General features: G+C 42.6%; 1 protein-coding gene across 1 annotated transcript; it reads right to left on the reverse strand.

Moving 5' to 3' along the window:
* Positions 1 to 1,563: 1,563 nt before the first annotated feature.
* Positions 1,564 to 21,956, reverse strand: dnajc3a (DnaJ (Hsp40) homolog, subfamily C, member 3a). The gene is made up of 12 exons (XM_038301221.1): positions 21,875 to 21,956; positions 18,997 to 19,107; positions 18,775 to 18,899; positions 18,606 to 18,680; positions 14,222 to 14,374; positions 13,961 to 14,142; positions 11,402 to 11,521; positions 10,974 to 11,079; positions 10,767 to 10,887; positions 2,838 to 2,970; positions 2,427 to 2,575; positions 1,564 to 2,052 (listed from the first exon to the last, which is right to left on the reverse strand). The coding sequence occupies exons 1-12, from the start codon at positions 21,954 to 21,956 to the stop codon at positions 1,901 to 1,903; spliced, it is 1,509 nt and encodes a 502-aa protein (XP_038157149.1). The 3' UTR covers positions 1,564 to 1,900.
* Positions 21,957 to 25,291: the final 3,335 nt, after the last annotated feature.

Raw genomic sequence — 25,291 nt, forward strand, 5'->3', positions numbered from 1 at the left:
AACTTCTGTAAGCATCTTACACAAGGTTTAAGGGTTAGGTTCATGGTTACATGAGAAACCCAGAAATGCAGCCTTCGCTCAGTGGAGGCCTATCTCACCTTTACACATCCAACCATGCAGGTGGTTGGAACATCTGATTTAGTCATTTAATAGTGTGACTCGATATTCAAAAAACATTGGCTGTTTGTCAATAAGTGTACTTTTGCGTTCTCATGTTCTTATTAAACGTCATCATCCTCACCCCCAGTACTGTTCCAATTCACAAGAACACAAGATCAAGAACGGACAAAGACCCCGGATGTTGTTCCCGCCCCTCCCTCTTCACCCTGTATGCATCAGAGCAGACTTGAGTGTTCTCGGGATTGACAGCTTTCACAGCATGCACCGCGGCAGCAGCAGCAGCTTCCAGGTTAGCTCCCACAAAACAGAGTAGTACGTTCTCTTCTCTTTTGCCGTTGTTCTATAAGTATCTCTCTAAGTATGTTTAAAGATCATTTGAGGTGAGAGCATTATACTTTTAAGCATCAGTATTTGGCCCATTTATGGATTTAGAGTGTAATTTCAAAAAAGTTCAGATAATGAGAGAACCATGGCAAGCAGCGGACCCCTGAAGCTAACCGCAGCCAGGGTTAACCATAGTCCGTCTGCAGCAGCCCTCTCTCGGCATAGCCGTGGGAAAAGTACAGCTGGCTCTGATGGAGTTTTTTTTGTTTTATTTGGTAAAATGTTCATTTGATTTGTGTTAATCTGACTTTTCCTTATTATTCCCCCACTAAATGAAAAAAGAATGTATTATCTAGAGACTATTAATAACAGGAGGTGAAATGCAGCTCCAGACAAGCCGAATATGTGGCGACATCACGGGTACGCTTCTGTTCCCATATTTATTCCGTGTGCTCCCGTTCTCCCCAAGTATATTCTTTCCTGTGTTCTTCTCTAGAACATACTTGGCGAGGACATAAATCTGTACTTGTGTCATTGTAAAATGAGAAAAGGCCAATATTTGCAGCGGAAAAGTCTAAATATATATCAATATAGTTTTACATGTGCAGTTTTTTTAACTGGTGCTTTATAGAGACTTTGGGCTCAGAGAGAAGGCAGCCAGTGAGGGAAAACCAAAGTGTTTACAGAGTGGGGTTTGACAAACGGTGCCCTAGGTTCCCTTCCAAAAACAAGGAATCCTCCTGTCATGTTTTTATGGGTAGTATGTATAATTTTAATTTATATGTGAATTATTTAACATTGTCTGACTTCCTAGAAGATCAGGTCTCAGGAACATTTTGTTTGGTACATCTTTAAGATTCATATCTGAATAAAGGTGCAGGCAAGCATCTCTTGCAGCTGTTCATCATTCTTTGTCAATCAGAAATAATTGTTACGATTACGTGAAGGTGTTGAAAGAATAAACCTTTTTACCATCTCTTTTATCGAAGGACTCGGTTGATCTGTTCAACATTTTCACAACTAAACCACATTCATTAATATGCTTTTAAAACACTCTTTTCCTGACAATAACTCAGGCACGTTTGTCTTCTTTCTTCACAGCATTTCACCAAATCCAGATTCATGTACATAAATAGCTTCTTTATTTACAGTTCAGCAAAAATTATTCATATAAAAATAGTGTCGTTTTGAACAAATTTAATCAGGGTTGATGTGAACTGCAGAGGATGCAACATGAGGAAACAATCCAAACATCAGCATTGAGTTACTGATGACAGAAAAGCCGGTTCAAACAAGGCAGATTACAAATAAGACAATCCAGCCCAGTCGCTTCTGAAGTTGCATTATTCAACAACTGAGATGGTTTTTAATGAAAGTCACTGGGTCAGCAACCTCTCTTTCAAGTAGGGAGGCAGATACAGAAGTCCGTTCTAGTTGTGCTTGTTGATGAGACTTCTCAGTTGAAGTTAAATTTAAAGTTAAAGGGTCCGGAGCCAAATGGATTGAAACCCTGGAATCCGTGAAAACCTCCGTTAAAGGGGTGATGATGACCTTGCTGGCTCTCTGGATCCATTGGGTCTTCTCCGTGGTCAAACTTGGTTCTCATTTCTGGAAAACACCATTGATTTCAGTTTATTTCACCAAATTCATAATTTATTGTTGATTAATTTAGTTAGATTCAAAATGGACATGGAAAAATACAGAATTGTTTTATTGCATCACAAACTCAAATGTGACGATCCATTATTTTAGTCAAAAAAGGCACTGTGATGAATTCTTACTGAAAAGTGTAAAAACTGCAGGAAGTTAAAGCTTTCTATAGTTTGACACGGCTCTGCTGGACTATGTGGAAGTGTCATAACAGTGATCTAAAGGATAAAGTAAATGGCAGTGAGGTGTGTTACGCAACTCCAGAAGAAGCTGACATTTACGGCATGATGGGCTCTAATAGCTGCCCAGACTCAGCAGAAATGGCTCCTTACCTGGATCGGTGAGAACCTCTTTAGCCTGAGCAATGTCTATGAACTTCTTCTCTGCCTTCTTCTTCTCCTCTGGGTCCTGGAAGTTGTCAGGGTGCCACTGCTGTGCTAACTTCCTGTAGGCGCGGATAATCTCTTTCTTCTGGGCGGTTCTGTAAACATGGATAGATTATTATCAGTGCATTTTGTTTGAAAACTAAGAAGATTAATTACATCTCTATGTCAAAATAAGCCACAACAAAAAATAAGTTGACATTCTGTATAGAAAACTTTTTCCAAAACTATAAACTGAAAAAGACAGTTGAAAAAATTGTCATTTTAGTGAGTAGAACTATTTGTTTATGAATGGAAAACTTAGAATTAAAACATTCTAATTTCTCCAATCATATTCAAGATCCTTCGATCAACACGCACCTCTTTACGCCGAGAATCTTATAATAATCCCTCCTTTGTGACTGTTTAAGAAGTCGCTGGGCTCTTTCCAGACCTTCTTTGATCTGATGGTCATTCTCGCTGTGCTTTGCAGCGTTTTCATAGTCTTTAATGGCTGGAAGGAGAGAGCAAAACAGGTGTAGGATTAAAAGCCTTAATCATCAATTTTCTCAAGTTAGATGTGAACTTTTCTATACAAGTCATACAAACACAAAATCCTGCATAACTATACAATTTACAGATGGCATTGTTTTTTAACATGGTCCCTTTATATCAAACCCAGTGTAACTGATATCTATAGTCCACCTATATATGAATCAACCCCAGCATAAATACAGCTGCTGGTGGCTGCAGCAAACAGTCGAAGCTGCAATGAAATAGTTTAGACCAAAGCAGAATGATTAGATTAAAAGACCTAATCAAAGTCGGACGCCTCAAACTGTGTTTCTGTGCAGTCGATGCCAGCTGGCTCCATCACTCCAAAAACACAGCTGAGGCAATCACTGTGATGCGTGTTAACTGCAGCCATACGCACTCCTCAAGGAGTTAACATTATAGTCAAGCTGACACACGGAGCCACGGTCTGCGCTGATTTAAATGCATCTACTGACTGAGAAGTGATCTATTCAAATGGCTTTGCACTGTATATTGAAGGCAGGGGTTTAAAAGCTGCAGAAAAGGGTGGCGCCTGAATAAACTACAAAATACAACAGACAAGCTGAAGAAATGCCAGGAAGGTTGACAATTCTCTTTCTATAAGAACTTGTACTTGAAAGAAAAAAAGGATTTGTTTTTGAAGAGATCAGCAGGTGGATTACTACGCCTGAAATGTCAAAATCTTTTAATTAAACACTAGAATGTTCTGCAAGATGCAGAGAGACATCTACCTGAAATGACCTAAATATATGCCATTATAAACCTTCTCTAGCTCCTACCACTTCATAAATATTGGCCTGCATGCTGTAACTTTGTTGGTGTCGTGTTCATTTAATTGTTTCCATCTGCAGCTTCTTCTCCACTAATGGAACAGTAGTCAGCAAGCAGCAGAGTCGGCTTCAGGCTGTTTGTGAGCACCTGTTTGGATGCTTTGAGCCTTGTTTACCGTGGAGGACCCAGGTGAATCAAACACCTGCGTGCTGACAGTTTAAAACCCCACATGGGGTTAAAGAAGGCACAGATTCAACTTCTTGGCTGACTTGAAGGAAATTATGTTTACTGTTAAGATTTAATCGATGTTTTGTCAACATAAAACAAGGAGTGGACAGCTTGAATTGATGTCTTTAAGTTTGGTTTTACAGACTTTTCCCTGCATGTGGATACTGGCCTTTACAACTAGCGCCTCTATGGTCTGTTGGCTGGCATTAAAAGAAACATCCAAAATGACGATTTGAAGTCTAACTTCAACAGGAATTTTAAACTTAGCATCTTATTTCCTGCTAGCAAAGAATAACATAGTTGCTCTTCATTTTTTTTTTACACATGCTGGTTCATAGTTGCACCTCAAATTAGAAAATAATTGAAAGGTTTAATTATTTTAGTAATGAAATAAAGTAAAACTTTAAAATGCAACTGTTGATGGATAATGGCCAATGAAGGGCTGCTGTGGCAGCAGTGGCTCCCCAACACATCATAATAAGCAAACTCCTTGTTAAAGAACTGGGATATTTGAGTTAAATGAAAAAGTAAAATGTTCCCAAAAACCTTGAAGAGTTTGAAGCAAAGCCCAGTCAGGAGTTTGGAGGAAACTCACAGGGCATAATCTGCAGCCAATGCTTTAAGAGTCATGTGGAGGACATGAGCTGCGAATGTTACATTCATTGTGTTTAGCCACTCCGTAGCCACAGACAAGGTCATTTCAGATAAAAGTAAACATTTATCATATCCTTCATTTAGAAAGGAGGGAGAAGGACAAAAAAATCTACCCAGAGGCAAACAGTTCTGAGAAAAGCTAAGACTGTGCAGAAGTCTGGTAGGGAACTCGATCCTGGAACTGCTTTAACTACGGGGAAACAGGGACCCCTTGTGTTAAACCTCTGTTATTACAGTTAAAAGCAGTAAAACATTTTGAAAAAGAACGGAGAAACAGAACAGCAGCTCTTTGTTCTATACTCTGAGTGTTTTTTAGTTTAAAAATTTTAACAATTTTGGGTGGCCGCGCCTGTGGCCGGGGTTCGTGTGTGTCTGTTGTGGGCTGGTTGCGGGCGTCGGGGTTCCCCTTGGAGTGCCCCCGGGTCGGGGTGTGGCTTCGCTCTGTTGGGGCGGGTGCCGGTGGCGCGTGGTGCGGTGCATCGTGCGCGGTTTGGGAGTGGAGGGTTGCTCGGTGTTTGGCGGCAGGGGGGGGACGGGCCGTGGCCGGCGTGGCCGTCCTCCTCTCGGCGGCCTGTGGGCGGTGCGGGGCCGGAGCGGGGTGGGTCGTGCTGCTTTCGCGCCGGGCGCGGCGGGGGTGGTGGGGTCGCGTCTGCTGCTTTCTTTTTGCTGCTTGTGCCGGCTTCTGGCGGCTGGGGCGGCCTTGCTGCTCTGGCTCTCTGGCGTGCGCCGGGTGGGGCTGCTCTGTCCTTTGCTTTGCCTTGCGGCTGTGGTCGGTGGGGGCGGGGTGGTTTCGTTGTGTTTTTGGGTGGGGGAGTCCGCCTGGGGGCTTGGTTGGTGCCGTCGGTTCGTCCGTGTCGGCCTTCCGGTGTTGTTTCTGTTGGGGCTGCTCGGGCCCCCGCATGCCGGCGGTGCGCTGCCGGGGGGATTCCTGTTCGGCGGGCTTGCCTGTCTCCTGGGAGGGCAGGCATGTTGACTTTTCTGGGGAGGAGCATCTGGGTGGAGGGGTCCTCGTGGTGTGGCGGTGGGTGTTGGGCACTGGCTTGTTTGCGGCCGTTCTTCTCCGGTGAGGGGGAGAATATTATAATTATTATTATTTTTTTTTATTTTTTTTGTGTGGGAGGGGGTGTGTGGGCGGGGGGATCGGGGCTTGGAGTGGGGCTCGGGATTTGCGCTTAGCTGTGTTGTGTGGCTTTCTTCTTCTTCGGATTGGTGCTGTGGGACCGGTGTCGGGGGGGAGTCGTTCGGGGGCCGGGGTCGGGGTGGGGGTGCTGGCGCCGGTGCCGGGGGTTTTTGGGCATTGCCCGGCCCTACTGCGGGGTGGGTCTGGGGTGGCTCCTTGGGTCTGGGATCCCTGGGGCGCATTGCCCTTGGGCGGGGTCCCCGGTGGGGGTTCGGGTTCTGTGGGGAGTGCTGCTTGGGTTCTGGGCCGGTGTACGCCCGGCTGTCTGTCCCTGCTGCCACGGCCTCTGGTGTGCCGGGGTGCCTCGGGGCCTGCTGGGCTGGGGGGGGGGCATAGACATTAACACCTATGGCAAGTGCTTACCCCCTCACGGGTTTGCACTCTGTAAGTGGGGGAAGGGGAGGGAGGGGGAGTAGGTATGATCTCGGCCTGGATGTCTTCTGTCGCTTGTGTGGTGAGTAGCTTGATTGTTATTGTAGGGGAGGGATTACATCTCCGGAGGGGGGGTGGGGGGTGGTGATAGAGGGAAGAAGATCTTTGAAGGGCTTTGGGTCTGGCTCCCTGTCTTGGTCCTGGTCCGTGCTGCCCCCTGGTGGGGCTTCGTCCGGGGTGGGGGCTCTGCGTGTTGCGCGTTGGCTGGCCGGCTGGGGTTGTCCCTCCCCTTATTCATTTATTTATTTATTATTATAATTTTTTTCTTATCTTCCTTTTATATATATATTTTTTTTTTCTCTTTTAATTTATTTATTTATTTTTATTTATTTATCTACTTATTTATTTTTTGTTATTATTATTATTATTTTTTTGGATGGACAGGACGGGGGGGGGGGGGGTGGTGGTGTCGGCTCCGTGCCCGGCTGGCTGGTGGGTCCTGCTGCCGGTCCCGTGCCCCCGGGCTATGGTGGTGAAACTGGTGGGGCCCCCTTCTCTGGGGGGGCTCTCGGGGAACGGGGGTGCCTATTGGAGTCAGCGGGGGAGCTGGCTCCCTGGGAGTGCAGCAAGCACCCCAGTCCTTTGCTCCCCATCCCCGAAATCCTCCCTCTGCCTGCTCCATCACTCGGCCACACATGTAGGTTTTTGGGGAGGGGGTCGTTACTGGAGGGCCACACCTTCTGATGACGTCCCCCACCCCAATTTTATTTTGCATTTTAGACACTTCCATCTACATCATTTTCACAACACACATCTATGTAGGCCATTTTCGGGGGGTGGGGGTCAGGGCCACCGGGGGGGGGCTTATTTTATGGGCCTCACCACGGTCGGCCTCCTCCATCCCCTCTCGCATCTAGACATTGAGGGTTGTCGAAGGGGGGGGGGGGGGGGGTGTGCTGGCACCGTCTATCTCCTGGAGGGGGGGTGGAGTGTGCCGGACACCCCCTCTTGGTACTCCCAGTTTTAATTGCATCTGAGAGCAACACGCAACAACACCGCATTCGAGCGGGCGCAGTGAGGATCGGGGTCTTCTCACACCCCTGTTCTCCGGCTGCCGCCTGGAGTCTGGGGCCTGGAGGAAGAGCGGGCCACCTGGTCCGTGGTTTTGGCTGGGGCTGGCTGCGGGGCCTAGGTGGCCTGCTGGTGGCGGGGCTGTCACCTCTGCTCTCCCCAAAGAAGGTTGGATGGAGAGGCATGAAGTGCCTGGTTGAAGGTTTTTTTTTTTTTTTTTTTTTTTTTCGGGGGGGGGGGGGGGGGGGGGGGGGGGGGGGCGGTTCTGGTTGGGTGGCCGGCGCGGGATGGGTGGGCCCCGGTCCCGGGGGGGGCTCTTGCTGGGGGTGGTACGGTCCGTGTGCGGGGCCGGGCTTGAAGCAGGAAAGAGATGGGTTGGTGTGGCGGTGTCGCCGCTCCCCTCCCCTCACATCGGGATTTTAGGTTCACTTATGGGGTCATCCGATAGTCCCGGGACCGACCACCGGTGTCACCGGGTTTTTGGTCCTGGTATTATTGAATGTGAGTGTTATGTGTGAATGTGTGTCCGCGTTGTTATTTTCTTTATTTATTATTATTATTATTTTATTCAATTTTTTTTTTTTCTTTTTTTTTTTTTTCTGTGGTACGAGTGGGGGCACTAGGGAGGGAAGGCATGATTGAGATGGTGTGTTTTTTTTTTTTTTTTTTTTTTCTTTCCCAGGTTGGGGTCTCAACCGCACCCTCTCCCAAATACATCTCAAGTCTCCGCTAAGTGCGGAGCCCATTCCCCCCGTCCGGGGGACTGCTGGCTCATTCCTGGCCTCTCCGCTGGCCCCGGCCGGCCGGGGCTTTGCTGGGGCTCCTGTCTGGGGATGGGGTGCCCTTGGGGCCTCGGATCCCTGGGGCCTGGGACTGGATCCGCTTCGGGGTGGGGCTGGGTGTTGTTCGGGGATTTTCGGGGTCGGTGCCGGTGCCTTCGCTACGATGCCGGTTCCTGGGCGGTGTTTCTTTCCTATGCCGGTTCTGTGGTATCGGTTCGGGGGGGGGGGAGCTGCGCGGCATGGTGGGGTGCGGGTCTTGGGTCCTGTTTTGGGCTCCGGTTTTTCCGCTCGCACTTCTCCTCTTGCCTATTTATTTAAATTGTAATTATTAATTAATTTATTTATTTACCTATTTATTTATGTTCTGGGCGGGCTGGCTGCGCTGGCTGGGTATTCGGGTGGGTTTTCCCTCCTGGAGGCATGGCGGGGCTGCTCTGTTCCCGCTGATCGCGGCGGGTGGGGCTGCGGGGCGGGTGGGGGCCTGGAGTGGCTATGGCCGGCGCGTGGTGGGGGGCCGGGGCGGCGGAGCTGCTCTGGCCGCGTGTCAGGGCCTGGTGCGGGCGGCGGGGGGGGCGGCGGGCATGGCTGGGCTGCTTTGGCTTCGTCCGGTGGGGGGGCGGTGCGGTTCGCTCCGCTCTGGCTTTGTGCTGCCCCTCGGGCTGCTGGGGGGGGGTGGTTGCGCCGGCTGCGGTCTGCTCTTCTTGCGGTTTTGCGCCGGGCGGCTTTTCTGCTCTCGGGCTGATTCTGTGCGCGGTGTGTTTCGTTGCGCGCTGTTGGCATCGGTCTTGGTGGGGTGGGGCTGCGCTTTTGGCCGGGGGGGCGTTTTGGGGGGGTCCCGCGGTGCTCGTGGCCGGTTCGCGGTGGATGCGCATGGGCCCCGGCCGGGGGCGGGGCCGCCTGAGTGTTTTCCTGGGTGGTGCGGTCGCGGTGGGTGTTGCGGCCGGTCGCCGGGGCTTGGTGCGGGGGGGCGGGGCGTGTTTCGGTGCTCTGTGGGGCTGGGGCGTTTCGGTCGGCGCCGTGGGGGGGCTGGTGTTCGGTGCCCGGCCCTACTTCGGGGTGGCCGGCTGCCGGCGGGGCCCGCGGACTCGTCCCCGCGGCTCCCCGGGGCGCCGGCATGGCGGTGGCTGGGGGGCTTCTTCGTGGCTGTCTCTCCTCCTGCCTTGGTGGGGTCTGGTTTCCGGGGCTGGCCCCGCCTTGGTGCCTTCGCTTCTGGGGTCCCCTTGGGCGCCTGGGGCTTTGGGTCTCCCGGCGCTGGACTCAGTGCTCTGGGGGGTGTGCCTCTCCGGCTCTCCACAACCACTATTGAGCATTTTTTCTATGGTTACAACTTTACATGCACAAGTTCACCCTCACAAACAACTACAGGTGCTAAGCTTCAGGTACTTAGAGATTCACTTCCAAACAGAAACCCCACATTCATATCTTCAGGTAACACAGAGTACATGTCAGACTTAATAATATTACTTTAGCGATAGTTTCAAGGTGTTTGCTTTATTGTATATCTCGTACCATGTTTTTTGGTTGTGCTGTTTTTTTTTTTTTTGTTTTTTTTTTCTCCATCTCATTACAGGTGTTGAAGCAGACTGAAAATGTTTTGTCATTGTCTCCTTCCTATCTCCTCTTTCTTTCATCTTTTGTCCTGTTTTTTTCTTTTTCCTTCTTCTTCTTCTGTTTTTCTGCTCTACTTACATTGCAGTGTCCATATGAACTGTAAAACTCCCTGCATAATTATAATAAAGCAATTTATATACATGAAACAAGTGGAGCAGTATGGCAATTGCGATACCGCTACACTTGTGAAAGTAAAATCTGTTGGGCTCCTTTTGGCATCAAGATAATTATTCTTATTGCCACCTTGCCAGACAGGACACTGTTAAAAAAAAAAAAAAAAAAATTTAACAAAAAGCATGATGTAGCCTTACCTATTAAAGAAATATTATCGGCAAAGAGGTAGACAATGTATAGAATGTCAGATGATAAAAACAAATGTATTCATAACCATTTGATTTGCATTACAAATCAGCAAGACCAACTTCTTATTTAACTTCTGTTGTATTATTTAGCCTGAGTCAGCACTTTGTATGAAGACCTTTTGCATTTACTGCTGAAAGTTTTCTTTAGAAATGTCTCTGTAGGCTGAGCTCATTCAAAACCTGCTGTTTCAGTCCGTTCAATTTGGAAAAGTTATTCAAGATAATCCGAGTTGATAGACAGCATTTTTTTATATAAGATTACAAGTATGAAACAGAATATATGTTGGGTTTTAGGTCTGTACTTTGACTAGGCTGTTCTATTACCGTAGTTTCCAGACTATAAGCAGCTACTTTTTTCCCCCACACTTTGGACCATGTGGCTTTTGCTTAATCGCCAGGAGATGGAAATCATTTTCATTTATCACAAGCACCTGCTAGCAGCAGGCACTACGGAGAAAAAATGTCCCGAATTTAGACATTTTGACATTTATTTGCTGCATTAAAGCTGTGGAACCAATGAAGGGACTGTGTGCAGCTCGTTCAGAGCTGAAATACAGAGCTGACGAAGAATGCTCTTTAATTAGCAGCTCTTACTATATTAACTACCATACATATTAGCTAATATTCATATTCATATTAATGTAAGGGACATCAAAGCAGAATGAAGAGTTTTCACCAGTTTAAATTAAACGATAAAAATCCACAGGTCGGGCAACATCTTTACCTTCCTCATATTGTTCATCTTGAACGTAGGCCTCAGCTCTGTCTTTCAGCATGTTTACATTCTCCGGATCTGACTGGAGGACTTCGCTGCACACTGAGACAGCCCTGCTCCCCTGCTGAGCCTGCTCAGAACAAAAAAATAAACAAACAGCACTGTTCTGTAAATCTTCTTGGAGTGAGATTTGTAGCCCCAGTAAGGTGGACCCACCTGTGACAGTGCGTGGCAGATTCTCTCCTTGGCTAGAAGGGAGAACTGACGAACGTTGGGCTCAGTCTTGATCACAGCCTCATATTTACTCACTGCATCTTCATACCTTCAAGAGCAGGAAAACAGGTCAGCACTGCATGGATCCAATAGCATCAGCCTCTCTATGCAGTTTTATGAATACTGTTCTTTAAGTCAAAACAGATGTGACAGCCATCCACTTTAAAATGGGATTTGCATGCCTGTGTGTGAAACCAGTGGGAGGGCTTCATGATTAAGGAAAGACTTGCTGATGTAACCCCTGGTATTCAGCAGGAATATCCCATTCTTAGTAGTGCAGAGATTCAAACGCACTGGGTCCATTGAATCATTTTATGACTATTATTATAATCTAACCTAAAGATCTGAGAGAACATGTCCGAAACACAAACCTCTGCTCTCGGATGAGCTCCTCTGCAGACTGGATTTGTTTGTTGACCTTCTTAACCTGTTTGTAGTGGCTGAAACACTCCTTGTGATCCGGATCCAGCTTCAGGCACTCGCGTACCTCACTGCAGACCAAACGAAAGGAGATTACTTTACTGTTTATGGCCACTGCAGACATTTTTCACTTCTTTCTTACTGCATCACTGTAGCACATGCAAACAGATTATAGTGTCCTATAAAGTCTTTATACTCCAATCTTAGCAATACGAGTGGCATCTGGTGCCGTTGGGGAGACAGTGGTTTAGGATGCAGGACTTCATCCTGCAGAGGGTTGCCAGTTCAAACCTCAGCTCTGTTTGTCTCTTTCGTTGTGTTGATGGGAAAGACGGTTCGCCTACTGTACTTTTTATGGCAGTGGCTGTTTACAGCAGCATCACTTCCATCAGTAAGCATCAGAGCAGATGTGGCTACAATGTAGCTTGCCACCATCAGTGTGTGTGTGTAATCTGGTAAATAACTAAATGTAGTGTAAAGTGCCTTGAAAAAGTGCTATTTAAGTATGGGTACCTGTGGTAATATTTGCAGATGATGAGTACTAATCCAAATTCATAATAAAAATGTTTTGATAATATTCTGGGATATGTTAAGGAGACAACGATGGATTTTTACCTCAGATCTTTTTAGTACTCATCTTGATCACTTTGGTGGACAAACTTTGCTTTTAACAACGTGCTTGCCTAGAGAGCTTTTCTTTTGAATTTTTCAGAGCAGCAGAGCTCTGCTTACAGGGCGTTCTGGATGCTAAATTAACTGAGGGATTTTTCCTTTCACTAAGCAGGAACTGCCTCTTCCGTCACTTATAAAAATACCCCCACACCGTCGACATAGCTCCTTCTCAAAAGTCTTTTATTTAAAGTCTTATTGTCGTTAAGGCTTGCATTCTTGCAAGACTTGCCTTCGTTTTATGTTGAGTTCCGCTTCATAGTAGGCTGGAGTATTTCAAAGCAAATCATTAGTGGCTGTTAGAGGGAAAAAGTATACTAGTAATCGTTCCTTTAGTATTGAAAAACATTTACAAATAAGGGTATAAGTAAAGATGAATGGTATCAAGGTTATGTTATTCCTTCACTTCCTCTACAGAAACCTTGTTTCTCCCCATGGTAGGGCTGCAACAACGAATCGATAAAACCGATAAAAATCGACTTTTAAAAGCGTTGGCAACGAATTTCATCATCGATTAGTTGTGTCGCGCGATTAATGCGTCATCCGCCGCCGCCGTCATCACTGCCACTTGACTGAAACGGGGGAAGAAAAAAAAATACGGCAGAGCGAGCCAGCGCTGCAGGTGCGCAGTGTTGCCAGCTCAGCGACTTTGTCGCTATATTTAGCGACTTTTCAGACCCCTCCAGCGACTATTTTTTTTTTTAAAAGCGACTAGCGACAAATCTGGCGACTTTTTACGGTGTTACTGGCGGCTTTCGGAGACTCTTACGTGAAAGCAGGTATCGTTCCTACTCTTGTCCTGCAGCAGCAGCTGCTGCTGTGAGGCGCCTCCCCCATCCCAATCCCTCTCAGCGCTGCAGTCAGAGAAGCAGGATGTTTCAGCGTCCAGACTGCAAATGATGGGCGCATGCGCCGGGATTGACGGCGCAAATTGATCACAAATATTAAAATAGCCTTTATAAATAAATTAACTTGCAAATTATGAGGGCAAGGCTTTTGAAGTTTAAATCTTCTGGCAAAGATAAAGTAAACAAGATCCTGCAATTTATGGAAGTAAAGCAGAATAAAATCCAGCAAGATCAGTAATATGTCAATTAATTATGCCACATTCCCATGTAAATATCTGTCTTTGTTTTTTTTAACACCCCTAGTTCTCTCATTTTTATTCCAAATACAATTTATAATTTGAATCACAGGGCTATTTTTATCTCTATGGTTCAGTATTTTCTCAAGTAGCAACTTTAACTGCTATACTTTCCTGTCTTAAAAGGCAGAACTCTTCTAGTCTAAAAAAACTCATTTGATGAATTGGGGGGGGCCTGTTGTTTGAACCCCTTAGGGGCTTTTAAAAAAAAAAATGTCTTTTTTTGCGCTTTATGAAACAAAGGACCCTATATTTTGTGGATGTACAGCTACATTTCTCATGTAAGTTTGCGTAGTTTTATCACAAACATTTATTTTTCATATTGCACCAGTACAGTTAATGAGCAACCTGTACTTGTGTGCTTGTTTGTTCTGTCTAAAATGTTTATTTTGGAATAAAGAGGTTAGTATAAAAAATATTTTTTGTCCGATTCATCGATTAATGGAAAAAATAATCGGCCGATTCATCGATTTTTAAAATAATCGTTAGTTGCAGCCCTACCCCATGGCCAATCAGCTAACAGCATTTTTTCCACTTCACATCTCACAACTACTCATCTCTGTTCGTACCAGCTACTGAGCAGGTACAAAAAAGCAATTCAATGCAGAAAAGTAAAAGTAAAGGAACTGATCGTAAAGTAGGCTGAGTGGAGTAAAGCCAGGTTAAGTAAAACCTGTAGAAAAACAACACCCCTTACTTGAGTGACATCTCGTGGTCTCCGAGGTTATAGTAGATGGTGCTGAGCCTGTAGAAAGCCTGCGTGTTGTCATTCTTCAGCTTGGACAAAGCTTTGAGGTCGCTGATGGCCTTCCCCATCTCACCCATCTGAATGAAGCACTCCGCCCGCATCTCACGAGAGGTCACATCCCAAACGCAGGTCTGAAAATATGCATGGAAACGTTTGCTGACAAAATAAACTCAACACTGCAGCAACAGCAGCAGGGGCGTCAGATCTTACCTCAATTATAGCATCCAGCTGGGCGGCAGCTGTCGCGTAGTCTTTGCTGCTGTAGCTCTGTTGTGCCTGGGCCACCAACCGCTGAAGCTCATCGGACTTCGCCAGCTGGCTCGTAGCTTCTTTCTCTTCCTTGTCAGAGTGGTTGGATTTGAGCTAAAACATTTGAGAGAAAGGCTTAATTGAACAACAAGCTATAGGACAAAAGTAATAAAAAAGTAATAAAACTAATATGAAAATGAACAAATAAATGCCAGACATTGTTTTTAAACTATGCTTCAGCAGAATTAGGAAAAAAAAAAAATAAAAAATAAATATATATATATATATATATATGTTGTCCAATTCAAGTTATATCTGTTACCACAGTGGGTTTTTCTTTCGATGAGCAACCATTTTGTCCACATGTGTACAAGACTTTTCGTGCTTCAGGGTAGATTCCTCTGCCAATGACTGCCTCTTCTCTGAGCAGAGCTGTCTAAACCCATTAGCTGTAACCATTCTCCTCATATTTACAAGAGCAATATCTGCTAATGACTGAGCTGCAACAAAAAAAGACCCACCTACCCTTTCAAAAGGTTTCCTGCTAGCTCAGCTTAGAGAGGAGCATAAATGTGATGCATTAGATCAGGCCACAGCTGTGGACTGCTGACACGGCAGGATCGTGTCCACCCCTTGCTACATTACTTGACATTATCACAGTAAAAGGTTTCAACACCTTAAATCTTCAGAGAGACAGCAACTCATCCCTGTCTGTGAGGAGGAAATACTGCAGCAACTTCATAAACAGTCGAAACAAATCAGTTTTCAGGGTTGAACGATTACACCACAACTTTGACCAAAATCCCTTAGATTTCCCAGCAGCTTGATCCACCCTGGTTATTAAAGTTTTTGAGTAATTATTACATTGCTAGAACAGACACAGGATAAACATTAATCAGTAGCCTTTGTCAGGTGAGCAATTATATCCATCAGTCATCATCCTGACCACGCCCCTACTTATCCCTAAACTTAAAAAAACTTCTCTAAAACTGATTTCAGTTTCTCTTGGTGAGAAATTTAACTTTGGGAAATAAACCAGTCCTATATGGAGCTTTATTTGACCTACCCCTTTCCCTTTTTGGTTCTACCAAGTGTTATGTCCTTTAACCTTTTTTTTTAAGGTTAAAAAACAAATGACTGGAGCGGCAATCAAATCTGCAGATGACTGTCAAGGGGTTAAAAGTCAGCAGGGAGAGCTCTGAGCATAACCTTGTAGTGAAAGGCTTTTTAAAAGGGTGCAAAAACATTAATGTGGAGAAAAAAAAAATTGTGACTTAGAAATAAAGGCTAACAATGATCGCTTCAGTAACAATCAATATGCTAGGGGGTGGTTACTGAAGACATGTTGAGTTTTCAGCCACAGGTGGAGCCGGTGGCCTAAAGCAGCTTAAGTAGCGTTTGGGAAAGCTTTGCCTCTTTAATATCAGCGTTGCTTTCATGCAGCCATCCTTTATGAAGTTATTTCACGTGCAGTTTGTAGAATGAAAAATATATTTTCATTGTTTCATGAGCTCATTTTTTCTTTTCCATAGTGTGCTTACTTTTATGCGACAGCACGACAAAATGTCCATCATAACTACAAAATTAACTTGACCTCGAATCAGTTTTCTAAATATTTTTCCCCTCAGGTTTGTACAAGCTGTAGTTTGTGGTGGCTCTTTCAGATCCAAACAGGGTGGATAAAAAAATAAACATATAGACTCTAATAAAGCCCTATAATTAACCCTTTATAGGGAACTCAGTGAAATACTTTGAACATCAAAATTTCAAGCCAATAGTGATACTGGAATCCTTGTTACCTTTGTAACGTTCAAAACATGTGGATATTTTGATGGCAAAAATTTATTTCAATGTAATAACAAGAAACGCCAACTTCCCCAAAGAAAAATATCAAAAAATAAATAAATTCATTAAAAACACCCAAAGAGTAAAAGAAATTCTTTTTTTTTTTTAACAACATAACATTAGAGGCATTAATGCTGATACTGGCACTTACATTTTTTGTTTACAAACCAATATATAATTGTTAACATTTACTAACTTTTTAAGTTTTCAATTACCTTTTATTTATTTATTTCTTTTTACTTTTTTCCAACTTAATTTACAGTAGGTAATATATCATTCAAGGGCTCATCTAATTTGTCAAATGGAAAATAAGTTGTATAGCCATGTAGCCGTATCTTTGCTGAATGGCTGGATATAGATCTTGTGCTTCTAGACTTCACTGAGGGACGGGGGACTCCATTTTTAAGGGGTATGCATTGATCAAAAATGGTAACTTGCCTTATAAAGGGTCAAAGAAATGGTTCCTAAATAAACTGCACACCAACCACTTGTGTTTTGTAGCAAACAAGTTTCTGGCAGAATTCTTGCAGGTGGTTTTGTCTTTCTTCATATCAGGATGGATAAGGATCATTTAAATTATTGGATTTAATATCAAAATACCTAGCTTTCAAACAAAGCACATGCATTCCCCATGATGTTGATGTGCTGGTCCTAATCCTACCATGTTCTAAGCTAAATGTTAGCATGCTACATCCATTCCAATCAACCATTCTAATGTCTGAACAGTCATTCCTGTCCAAGTTTCTACCATTTAGTTAAGAATTTTGGGTGAAGGTTATTTGTGGGGCTAGTGTTTCTACTTTGTGCATGCATTGTGTCATTATTGTGACCACATAGCTTCATCTTTGTCTTGCCTGAAAAGGCTTGTCTGGGTCAGCAGCTATAACATTTCAGCCAAGCTTAAAAGTATAAATTCTGGAGATGGAGCTTTCTCCTTCAAAAACTGGTGATGGAATGGTTGAAGCACTCTAGCATTACATTTTTATTTTTAAAGTGGCCTTCACCAGATCTGTCCTCAACCTTGTTGAAGATTTTTTGACTGTGCATCGAACATAATTCTGCAAAATAATTTTCAATGCAAAAAAAGTATGAAAATTTGAGCAAACATTAAGCAATCAGCTCGTTTAAGGCATTAGGAACTGTGTAGCTGAGGTGAAAGTTGTTGAGTAACATTTAACCTGATAGAAGCGGGGACGTTAATGCATATAATTGAGCCGGTATGTTTTGGCTTTGCTATTATCGTTAAACATTGCGCTTCGGCTTTATATTATTTGAATAGTTTGAAAATCATTGAAAGCTCAAGATAAATGCAAAGCTGAAGCAAATGAAAAGCATATGTAGACACCCAATAAGGAGTCTATTAGTCTGAAGCATATTGCCCTCCTCCAGATTAGCCATCTGGAGCTTCACTGCACAGCCTGTCATTCAGAAAAGCAGGACTGAACTCAGAAACCTCCCTGTTGTGTGTTATTACTAGCAAATGTGAAGGTAAGGAAGTACTCTGCAAAATAAAGGAAATTACACCCTAAGACTGATGAGACCCAATGCAATTTAAGCACTCTCTGACAACCAAAGGAAGGGGAGATGATTTCAGACTGCAGGAAATCATCTACAAGTCCAGCATCATTCAACAGCTAAGACAAGATGAGGCGGTTTCAACCAACAAACTCTCTGATAATACTTCAGACTTTCCCAGACACAAATATCCAGAATTCCCAGTCCTTTTAGCCCATTTCCGAAACAAATACTACAGATCACTTATAGCGCATGAGAGAGGATTTAAAAAAGAAGAAGAATAGGAGAATCACAACAGATAAATAGGAACCTTGATTATTAGATGGTCTTCATGGTCATTTACTGAATATCTTAAGCCAGCAGATTGCTGGGGTAACAACATCAGCACCATTATCTTTGTATCAAGCATTTGATGAAAAATATCCTTTTTCATTATTGCATTTATAATCTTATCAAACCCACAACTTTTAAATGCAGAATAATGTTTGGATAAACTGGAATGTTTTGGTCATTCAAATGAGATGAGCTTTTTGTGTCTCAATACGTGGTAAAGAAGGACGTAGAAGGACATACCCAAGGTGATATGGAAAAAAAAAAAGAAAGCAATAAATGAAGGACCATGCTGAGGTTTACAAAATTTATTTTATAGGAAACCTACCACTCAGAAAGCTGCAAAAATAAAAAAAATAAAAACATTCAGCCTTCTGCTAACCTTCATGTAGAATATTGAGGCAATCATGCAGACAGCTAATTATTCAGTAGAATAGTTAACAAATTTTCTTTTATATAAAGGAAATAAAGTTCCCTTCGCCACCCAAGAATCTAAATGGATGCGACCATATTTAAACATAACCTCACTACAGCAATAAAGAGGCTATGTCTAAATATACTTTAAAAAGGTGAGCCTTTAAAAGATCAACACTGACCCCTGCTGGAGAAATCTTGCCTTAGCAAGTCAGTTAACTAAACATGTTTCTATACCTACCACCTTCTTGAAGTCACTCTCTGCTTCATCCAGCCTTCCCTGCTTCAGAAGAAGCTTTCCTCTTTGAAGACGAGCCTTTATCAGGAAAAAAAAACATTCCTTATTTTGTGAACTGTTGAAAATACAGAATTACAAAACCAGCCGATGGCAGTATGACACAAAAACTCACCGATGTGAAGTCTGGTTTGAGTTCAATGACTCTGCTCAGGTCTGGCAGGGCAGACTTTGACTTTCCCATTGCTAGAAATACTGTAGCCCTCCTGTAGTAGGCCATATAGTTCTTGGGATCTCCATCTGAGTAAATGATAAAGATGGTAAAACAGTGAAGATTTCCTGAAAATAATTTTTCTAAGTAAGGCATCATAAATAAAAGGCTTCTTTTACTACCCACCCACAGCAGCGTGGAAATGAGAGAGAGCATCAGCCAGCTGTCCAGCAGCAAGTAATTTCTTCCCCATTTCCATGTGATTGTCGACACTGCCATCCTTCCCACATTTCACTCCTGAAAACACAAAAGATCGTTATCAATGTACGCACACCAGGTTTGAGCTGAAGGATTTTTTCTTACTAAAGTTGATGGATTAACTCAACTTAAAGAAATATCCAAGTCTAAGGTTTGTTCAAACATTGGACTGACTGAAGTTGTTCAATAATAAATTGAAAGTCCAGACATTAAATCTTTCTAAATCTAAATGGAAGATTATTGATTGCGTTTTTTCTGTCCAATCCCTTCAAATAGAACGACTGTCACCGGTCAGAACCTACTGCAGACCTTGGGTCTCTTTATCAAAGATGCCTTTAGATCAATACTCTAAGTTTAAATACAAGCTACAGATAAAAATGGTGTATGCAAAAGAGATTTCAGATTTATCAGATTATAATCAGAACATGGGCGCACAAAAAACAAGCACATTTCCTTAATAAACCACACCGGTGCACACAAAGCTCCACAGTCAACTTAAGCCCTCTATGTGCCACATTATCCCATGAATGAAGAACAGCATGAATGTATTTCCGTGTTTAATAATAATAATAATACAGAGACATGGGGCTACTGCCTGGAAGGCCCCATCTCCTATTGTGGAGAGTTTAGTTCGTGGACACAGTAGGTGGAGGTGAAATGGAGATTTTTGAAGGAGGTGTGTGGAGTGAGAAGTTCTCTGAGTTAGGTAGGGGCAGTTCCATGAAAGCACCGGTGTGAGTAGACAAATCTAACAGTAGCTAATAGCTGTAATTTATTGTTAAACATAAAAAAGGGATATACTGCCCAACAAGCTAAGCATAAGATTTATTATGGACAAAACATGTTCTTTACATCAGTTTATTATACTTGGATGTTTCCTTATCTCTCTATACATACATGGATTATCCTAGAGTTTTAATAGATCCATTTTCACCCCTGTTTAATGATCTGTTTGCTAGTTTTAAATGTATATCAAATCTCATTTATTCAATAGAATGCTGGTTATGCATGTTAATTATTATTCTTTTAGTACTATGCACCCTCTTCAATACTGAAACCTGTTCAACGCATAGATCCAAAGGCAATGCATCAGGGTGTCCAGTAAACCAGTCATTATTAATGGCCAGGAGATCATGGGGATCCCTGTAAATGCATTCCCTCCTGATGCTCCTATTTTCCCATAGAAGAGCAGCATCTATTGTACACAATTACCAACAGGTGCCACAGCGGTATTGAAATGTTTGCAGAATGGGTGAGTATCACATGTTTACATTTTCAGCTCACAATCCTTTTAATAGTGGCCTTTTCTTCATTGTTTCTTTACACGTTCACCCTTACAGATATGTCCAAAGTGGAGTTCACAGCGATATTTCAAGTATTTTACAGCATCTGACTCACCTTGTTGGTCATTAAGGAGAGGAATATTATGGCTAGGAAACATTTAAATATTGCAGATGCTTTGTTTAAGGATTTGGGATACTTAGAGGGCTTTATTAAATGACCCTTATGTATAATTATGTTTCAAAATTGCAAGCATGTATTACACTGCGATACTGGATTATTATGACATTGATCTATGATTAATGTTTTACATAAAGTGGTGTTGAAGGACTTAATCTAGCTTCAGTTCTCCACTTCATTGCCTGTGTCGCTGTTTTCCCATTTCCTCTGCAATGTGCATACACATGAGCAAGAGTTGACTTAGGAGACCGAACATCTCAAAGCCAAGTTTTTTTTTTTTTTTTTGGTAGATCACTGTCTTTAAGTAGGAATTGACATAAGGAAATTTTATAGCTCATTTTGTGAGTATGCAAGTTTGATAAATAAGCTTCCAGGTGTGAGTTTGTTGGTATAGATGAATTATATATATGCTCTTTTAACTTGGCACTTTTTCACCATGCATGCAAGTGTAAATAAGGTAGATTTTAGTTTAAAAGAATAAAAAAAAGGTTAGTGCATTTAAACATTTTTTTTATATATTTCTCAAAATTGTTTTGAGTTCTGGGAATAACATGTGAAAACAAGCTGTTTTTCCCCCTTTATTTTCTTTGCTTATGTAAGCAGATTGATAAGAACAGAAGTAAACAGCAGGCATACTAGACAATAACATTAATATATGTTAATATATGTCCCCTTGACCCATTTATGTATAGAGACTTTATTTATTACACATATTGAGGGATGAAGAATCACAACTACATATCCAGATCATTTTGGTTTTAACCAGTTTCAGCAGAGTTATAGGACAAGTCTTTGATAAGGTTGGAGAGCCCTGCCCTAAATCCCTTAAACTGTCAAAAATAACATTAACATTATGATTGCATTTTATTTATTGCAGAGAGTGCTTTTATGATTGCGTTGGAGATAAGAGGTTTGTAATCGCATTACTCTTCATTTTTACATAGAACCAACGCAAACTACCACTAAAAAATATTAAAAACTACTTTTGTTTACATACAACAAAAACGATTTCTGTCCGTTTCAAAACCTTGAGCCACAACCACATATCCCACCAGCTGGGAAGCTTTTATCAAACTTTTTCCACAATGCAAGACTAGATTGTGTCACGTTTTTTGCTAAATAACTTTTGTTTTCAGACTAAAAACAGAGAAACTAAAGCAAAGCTAGACCTATATGAGCTAGCTAAGTGAGGCAAACAGCTAGCGACTAGCAAGCTAACGCCGCCATAACTCCAAACAGGTCAGTTAACCCCATAAAAAGGGTTACTGTAACAGTTCTACGTTACAAAGAGAAAAAGTAACCATGAATGTTTGAGGGAAAAAAACAGAAAGCAAGCAACTCTTACCCTCATATCGCATGTCCATCAACACAAGAACATATGGGAAGTAAGTCAGTATCTTGTGGGTAACATGGTCGATGGAAACCATGGCTGAATTCAAAGCTTCTCTCACTTTATCCCAGGCTGTCAGGAGATGATTTACCAGATGTTAGGCTCACAGCAGTCCCATGTGTTGGATTCCACTGTGTGCAGAGCTTCCCTCTTCACAACAGAAGGCACAGCAGCAGCATTGTTCGCTGTCCGGTCGTGGGGGCCGCTGATTGGCTGAGTTGCAGGTGAAGCCCCGCCTACATTGCTTGGCTCAACGTAGAGGAGCCACGGCAGCACAAAGCGGAGGGCGCGTGCACGGGCACGTGCGCACACAGCGCTTCCTTCTATTTTTTTTACTTTAAGTTAAAAGACAAAAAAAACAAAAAGAAAGAAAAGAAAATAGAATACGGAATACTGTGGAAAATAAACTGTCATTCCCTCTAGGATTTTTTAATATATGTACAGGTCTATGGGAGAGTTATCCTGCCACAATGCAAGAGCACATAATTTCAATTTGAGAAAAGAATTTCATCTTCTTGCACTCAAAACTTATACAGTGTAATGCTCACACTCAAAACATGCGCTCTCTCTCAAATATTTTCTGTTCTCTCTCAAATCTTTGTTTCTTCTCTCAGATTTAATGCTTCTTGCACAGATATTTTCTCCTCTCGCTTGCCTCCTTCTCTTCGCGCACAAACCGCGCTCTGCACGAGTCTCAGGCCCCGTCCACACGAAGCCGAACCCTGGCCTAAACGCACAAATTTTTCACCAAACCAGCCTCTCATCCATACGAAGCCGGCGTTTCAGGGGTCTGTAAACGATCTTTTTTTTATTCAGCCTTCAGAGTGGGAAGATTTTGAATTGCCGTTATCGCGTTTCCATCTTTAAGCTCTAACCGCATTTTTTTTTTTACACGCATGCGTCATAGCGTCGCCTCTAAACACGCATGCGCGACACAGTATCACAACAACAATGGCGCCGTACTGTGTTGAATGGTTGCTGCTCATGCTACTCACCCTGCTGTCGGGCTTACAACAGAATCTTCTTCTTCTGGAATATCTCCAGGAAGAACAGAGCAATATCAACGACATAGTTCAGCACCTGAATTTGACTGAACCACGAAAATGGACCTGCAGGGCAACCATGTATAAATATTAGTGCGCATGCCCAACATTTCGTCGCTTATTTTTGCTTTGGCACCACAGCGCCACTTACAGGCCTGGCATACATTTTGCAGCGTTTTCATGCATTCGTGTGGTCGATCACATTTATTTTACGTCTCCGTCTTTACGACAAACGTTCTGGAAAATATTAGCGTTTCGTGTTCGTTTTGACTTCATGTGGACGGGGCCTCAGATTCGCTCGCAAACCCGTAGGCTCTGCTTGCGGATTTTTTTTGCTCTCTCTCGGATTGCAGTTGGATCGTTGCCTAGCAACCTTTCCAGCCAATAGAACGACAGCCTCGGAAAGGGTGCGCTTGTTTAACCCTACTGAGTGTGCCTGTGCTACTATGCCACTTATAAGAGCGTCAGCTGAAACTGCTATACAGTAGTTTTGTGGCTCGATTCAGCAAAGTTCAGTAGCTACTTATGGATAACCCAAAAAATTCTGAATTAAGTAATTTTAAACAGCTAGTGGTTTGTTATGTACAAAAGTACGGAAGAGGATTAGGGCCACTGAAAAAAAAAAAAAAAAGTAAACTGATTTTTAAATTTTATTTCAGTTTAACATGGGAAAAAAGTCAGAATTCTGAGATTAAAGTCAGAATTCTGACTTTTTTCTCAGAATTCTGAGAAAGTCAGAATTCTGAGATTAAAGTCAGAATTCTGAGAAAAAAGTCAGAATTCTGACTTTAATCTCAGAATTCTGAGAAAAAAGTCAGAATTCTGAGAATAAAGTCAGAATTCTGAGAAAAAAGTCAGAATTCTGACTTTAATCTTAGAATTCTGAGAAAAAAGTCAGAATTCTGACTTTAATCTTAGAATTCTGAGAAAAAAGTCAGAATTCTGACATTAAAGTCAGAATTTTGACTTTTTTCCCATACTATACTGAAATAAAATAAAAAAAATCAGTTAACTTCTTTTTTTTTTCCAGTGGCCCTAATCCTCTTCCGTACAAAAGCAAAGAACCGACATATTAAATTATTATCTTGAAATAAGGAAGAATAAAACAGACAAGAATATAACATGCACATAAATAAATACTTTAAAAAAAAAGGTATTAATAAATAAAGTTGAAGTTTATAACGGTCAATAAATAAATAAGGTAATTATTACAAATAAAGAAGCTAATTAAAAGAGATATATAAATTTATGTCTCACTGTATAATTAAATTTTTACCTACATTTATTTGTTTCTTGTAATTTTTGGAGCAATTATTTTTGTACGCCTATTTATTTATTGAGCGTTTCTTTTTTTTTTCTTTCAATATGGTAGAGCTGATCCTCCATAGGTTAACACCATTTCAAAAACATATGGATCCTGATTGAATCTGCCATCACCAAACTTGTCCAGGACCTTCTGACATTTGTCAGTCCTCAACTTCTAAAGTAAGTCACAGTTATAGCAAAAATCCCAAACTCAATGATTTTGTTTTTCTTGTTTTTCTTTTTCTTCTTTCCAGCAAAGGTGAAACAAAATCAGGTTCCATTTTCTTAAAACTAAACATCAGTCTGATGTATACTTACCTTTCATCATGTAAGAATCTCTTCTTCATAAATAAGATACGCTGTTTTATCTTTATACATAAAACAACTATGCCTCATGCAAACAGGTTTTTTGTTTTTAAGATCAGAGCAATTTCAATTCAGAGCTTTTCCAGCTCTGTAGTTTGACCTTATGAATTTCTAAACATGTGTAGTCTAACTATTTATATTTTCGGTACGCCCTATGTGTGTTGTTACTGCGGATGTTTGAGACCACCATGAGAACGTTAAAGGGGGAAGTGTGGGCGTGGATTGTGTATAAAAGAACAGGTATGTGCTTTATGCAGAACTCATCTCCTCATTGAGGAGATGATAAAAGCGTGGCTGAGGAAGTTGTATGTAAGGAGACCAGGTGGTTTTTTCCAGGCATCACCATCGCTGTTAATCTGTGACTCCATGCGTGCCCATCTCACAGCTGATGTGAAAAACATGGTGAAACAAATGAACGCTGTGCTTGCTGTTCCGGGAGGTCTGACAAAGGAACTTCAACCGCTCGACATCGGTGTGAACCGGCCGTTCAAAGTAATGCTGCTTTCACACCGGACGCAGCAGGTGCGGCAGAAGCAGCGAGTTTACATGCAAAGTCAATGGTTGACGCGCGTCAAGGCGCAGCAAAAGGTCCCGCAGAGCGTTTTGAGCAGCTGAAGCAGCACTTCAGGAGCGTTTAAGCATCTGATGCGACGCAAAT

Source organism: Cyprinodon tularosa, unplaced genomic scaffold (assembly GCF_016077235.1).
Source record: "Cyprinodon tularosa strain WSP-4 unplaced genomic scaffold, ASM1607723v1 ctg463, whole genome shotgun sequence".
Classification (NCBI taxonomy): domain Eukaryota; kingdom Metazoa; phylum Chordata; class Actinopteri; order Cyprinodontiformes; family Cyprinodontidae; genus Cyprinodon; species Cyprinodon tularosa.